The 4,668-nt window shown below is 35.2% G+C and overlaps 1 protein-coding gene across 1 annotated transcript; it reads right to left on the reverse strand.

Moving 5' to 3' along the window:
* Nucleotides 1–1,918: 1,918 nt before the first annotated feature.
* On the reverse strand, nt 1,919–3,625 carry LOC142980378 (uncharacterized). The gene is made up of 4 exons (XM_076125701.1): nt 3,562–3,625; nt 2,807–2,974; nt 2,154–2,321; nt 1,919–1,992 (listed from the first exon to the last, which is right to left on the reverse strand). The coding sequence occupies exons 1-4, from the start codon at nt 3,623–3,625 to the stop codon at nt 1,919–1,921; spliced, it is 474 nt and encodes a 157-aa protein (XP_075981816.1).
* Nucleotides 3,626–4,668: the final 1,043 nt, after the last annotated feature.

Consider the following 4,668-nt stretch of genomic DNA (forward strand, 5'->3'; position numbering starts at 1 on the left):
TACATACTTAATATCAAACCTTACATTTCTTCATTAACAACATTATTTGCATGAAACTTGGGGCGAGCCTATTGCCATTTACCGACTCTTAATAGGTATGTAGTAACAAAGTCAAAAAGTCACATCAAAAGTCCCTCCTCATTCGCCCTCATAAACCTGTATAAATAGATCTAAGAGTGTTTGTATTACAAGTCTAGCTAACTTACGTAAGGCTTAAGCGTCTTAAGTCGGGACAAAGGCTGAGCGGATGTGGTCCGGCGTCCCGGCCGCACTTCCGGCAAAATGGCCGACACTAGCTCCATCTATTGTTACACAAACTTGTTATTGAGATTCTGGGATTACGTAATTGTAGTGGAAATTAACGTTCCGATTAGAATTTCTAATGAAACCTTTAACATTGTGTTGTTTTTGAGGGTCGAAATATTTTGATCAAAGTATTATGTATGATGTTAATTTCTACGAAATAAGTCCAGTGATTTTGTGGCTGTTTCCTAGAACGGAGTCTTGTTGATCCGGGATATTGTAGCTTTTTATTGGTTAGTCAATTGTTTCCGTAGAATTTTGGATAATATAATCGATGAACAAACAAACCATTTTAACAATAAGTAACTAGTAATACTTGACATTTACAAGCGATAAAATTTACGATAGCATACAGGCAGGCATAGAACCGTGTGGAGGTCAATTAGAAAACCGAGATTATTTTACATTTATATGTGCTAATTATATATAACTTTTAAAGAGATAAAGTAACAGTAAATTATTCATAAGCATGTATAATTCTGGTAAAATTATATCGAGATTACTCATTTTACTCATGCCACACACTGTGTTTTGTGCAGTTTTCAAAATATATCAAAAATGTTCGACTGTTGTCAATGGTTTGGCTATTCTTTTTCTAATTACAAAGAAAACGAATTTCGTAAGCGCTGATTAAAAACGCAATGTCTTTCATTTCGTTATCAGTTAATTAAGAACAGGTTTCTTAAATTGGAACCGAAATTACAGTACTTAATACTTCCAAAAATCGTTTAACGATTGAATTCAAAGATAAAAAGTAAAATAATGTGAATTGAGACATTTCCTGCACTAAATTTAGGTTACATGCATAACATCACACCTGTTCAACCCAAATGTGTGGGTAGAGTTGTAATACAACCTCGTTTCATCATTTTAAATTTTAGTCCCTTGTAAAAAGGGACGACCTTATTGGCAAATACCGGACACGTTACTAAACTTCAGACTATTATTGAGAAAAATCAGAATTAGTAAAAGATATCATTGGCCTGTGTCCATCTATTGCAGATGATTCAAATGGCGTCAGACAGAGGAATATTTATAACGAGGGAACATCTTCGTTCGTGGCTTAAAGAAAAAGAAAAATAGTAAGAATTCCATGTTTAGAAATAGAAGTACCTAATTGTTTGGAAAAATAAACAAAGTAATCAGCATTCAACAAACTATATTTACATAGACTCAGATATATTACATGCAAAGAAGATATTGTTATTTCATGAACCCTGAAGATCTGAAGGTTCTGTTTAATATCCCCTGCGTTTACCTGAAACACATTAAAAATATGTAAGCAAATAGATCATAGTTAAAGTTTGGCGAAAATTTTTAATTTGTAACAAAATCGTATTTTTTTTGTGAAATGATCTTGAAATTGAAGTCGCAAAAGAAGTTCTTTGTATTTTTGTACACTAATTGAATGTCTGGAAATACTAAAAGGTATATATTTTTTTCATGAAACATCGTTTTTAATAATCGCTTCTACTATCGCACATTCTACTACTATTTGTGTTTTATGCCTAAACAGAAAATGATAATAAGGCTAAGTTCGTATGATCGCGCGGAGCCGCGCGGAACTCTCGACCGCGCGGTACAAGATCGACGTAAACAGCTAGTATTGTCCACATCACTGCGCGGTAACAGAGCCGGTGGTATCGCGGTACCGCGCGTCGCACTCCGCGAGATCATTTAAACTTAAAACTGCCGAACGGATTTTAATAAAATTCTATACACAGACAGCTTAACATATAACCCAGAATAACACATTCCATACATTTTACCACGAGGCTTCTCACGCGAACGACGTCACAAGCTGAAGCTAGTCATAAAAATAAGACTTTACATGATCATATGCTACTTACTGCATCGTGAAGGTACAACGCAGCATCCCTGTTTATCATCAAAGACGAAGCCTTTCTTGCAGGAGCAGCCGGGGACACAAGCTAGGGTGCACGCTCTATCCTCACAGTTAGATGTACATTGATTGCTGCAGTCGCTTCTATACGCGTTTCTGTCACCATTGCAGGACGCTAGAAAATGTAGGAAGTAGTCAGCAGTACTTTAATAGTTGGTTTTTGTTATTGGTTGAAAATGAATTTTATGGTAAGTGAAATGAAGATGAAAACTATTCTTATGTGCTCTTTCTATGCGCTTTATATTCTAAGTTTCACATTCTGGGTTTTTTGCTAACGAGACACGAGATTTTTATACCAGTTTCTGACGTATTTTTTCTGTTTTAGGATTCGAATCCCATATATGCAATGACATTAGCACAAACAAATGTTGCCCTTCAAAGATCTTTATCCAATGCCTAAATAAGTTACTTATATTTTTTATATGTTAAAAAAGATAGTGAATGTGACTTTCTTATAATCTCCACCCTTTGTTCTCTTCTTTCCCCCTTGTATCTCTTTCTGAGGCAATTGTAGGTTAAGTAATCGTTACTATTATTATGAATTTCAAAATTTGTCCTAAATTAATAAATAATTATATTTTACGTGATTTAATTACTTACAACACTGCTCAGGTAGAACACAGCGCCCTAGTTCATTATCAAACACGTAGCCCTTCTTGCAGGAACAGCCGGGGAAGCAAGCCGCGGGACACAACACCAGCTCGCAGTTCAGTATACATTGGTTACTACATTTGTCGTGGAATGCGTTCACGTCTCCGCCGCATTCCGCTGAAAATTCAGAAGTTTTATTTACTATTAATAATATAATATTAGGTCCGGGAAAAAGTCTTTTCGCATTATAGTATGTATAAACTTGTAATAAATTAAATTTCTCTACACAAAAAAGCCGATATTTGGGTACCTCACGAGCTCACTGAAAGAAACCTAATGAACCGTGTACTCATTTGTGATTCTTGAAACCAAAAAGATTTTATTACAAGTTCATGCATACTATAAAGCGAAAATCCTTTTCCCCGACCTAATATTAGTATTTATAACATCTTATCTGTTTAACCCTAATGTGCAGGTAGCGTTGAATAAAAGGCACCCGCGTTACGAAAATGATAGTCCCATGCTATAGAGGTGAGCCTAGTGCCATATATAGCACACGTTAACAAACTTTATTATTGCTCTGCTAAGGAGTCTTAGGTTCGATTTGTACCCGGAAAAACATCGTGTGCTCAACCAATCGTTGTTTCTATCTTTTACTATGTACCAATTATTATTCGTACGTATGAAAAAGCCTGTCTCAACGCAAAATATTTTTTGAAGGAGCTGTTTTTACCTTAAAAATAATAGAATTAAGTCAAACTTACCAGAAGACGAATCCACCAAAAGAAGAGCCAAAATGGCAACGAAGAACACTCTCAAGAGATACATACTTAGTTGATAACACTTGATTCTCAAGTATATTTCAAAACGAAAACATACGCCTTATATACAAACCGTATCACATATTAAGAATATTATTCTAATTACTTACAAGTTTTTATCATTATGATGGTACAATAAATACTTAATATTTCGAGTTTTCAGAAACAGTCCCTTGTTAGTATCTGATAATTCAGGAAATGAGGTTCTAAATGTGTCTACAGTATCGCAATTTGACATTAAGTAATTCGTGGAGTCAATGACTTCTCGTTGTCGTCACAACACGGACCAATTTGCGAAAGTAATATTTTCAATTATGTTTCATTCATAACTCTCAAATTTCGCAATGCATCTTTTATGTATAAATAAAATGATACGGGATTAACGCGAACATGCATTTTACCTTAGAATGCCTGACGTTTCGGCGCAGGTTACACTGGCCGTGGTCGCAGGCTGACCCTCTGACCCACTGTTGGGTCTTCCCCCCAACTCCTACACTGGTTTTTTTTTTTAGCCATTTCCTGCCTACCACCCATTACCTTTGTATGTCCAAATCATCACACCTACGTTTATAGGTTATGAAAAAGAAGTATGTTTTCTATAATGATTGTGTTTTTAATTTTTTAAAACATTGTTATTGATACCAAAAAATCATAAATTATTTTATCAAAATAACACATCACATAAGTATTCTGTAGGAAAGGTTACGGCAAGTATCAAAAATATTCAAACTACATCAATTCACATCAGATTTATTTATCTATCACCCTACATACAAAACGTAGTAAACCGTAGTATTTTTTAGTATTTTAGTATTTATTAGTAACAGTTTTGACAATTTCATAATTCACTTTCACTTTGTACTCAAGGTATCTAGCTACAATTCTTAGGAGATACGCATCTTCCTGTTTTATAATCGACCAGTAGTCCGGGAGTGCACACACATAGATCAGGGTTACATTGAATGTTGCATTCACTGGCGCCTCCGCAGTAGTCTATGCAACTCGCTCGGCAGTCCGTGTTGGGGAACGCGTTCATATCACCACGACATT

Source organism: Anticarsia gemmatalis, chromosome 18 (genome assembly GCF_050436995.1).
Source record: "Anticarsia gemmatalis isolate Benzon Research Colony breed Stoneville strain chromosome 18, ilAntGemm2 primary, whole genome shotgun sequence".
Taxonomy (NCBI): domain Eukaryota; kingdom Metazoa; phylum Arthropoda; class Insecta; order Lepidoptera; family Erebidae; genus Anticarsia; species Anticarsia gemmatalis.

Coding starts and splice junctions, on each gene's coding strand:
- LOC142980378 (XM_076125701.1), bottom strand. CDS start 3,625: ATGTATCTCTTGAGAGTGTTCTTCGTTGCCATTTTGGCTCTTCTTTTG. Junction 2,975..3,561: donor TTTGGTGGATTCGTCTTCTG/GTAAGTTTGACT, acceptor CTGAATTTTCAG/CGGAATGCGGCGGAGACGTG. Junction 1,993..2,153: donor CGTTGTACCTTCACGATGCA/GTAAGTAGCATA, acceptor TCCGTTCGGCAG/TTTTAAGTTTAAATGATCTC.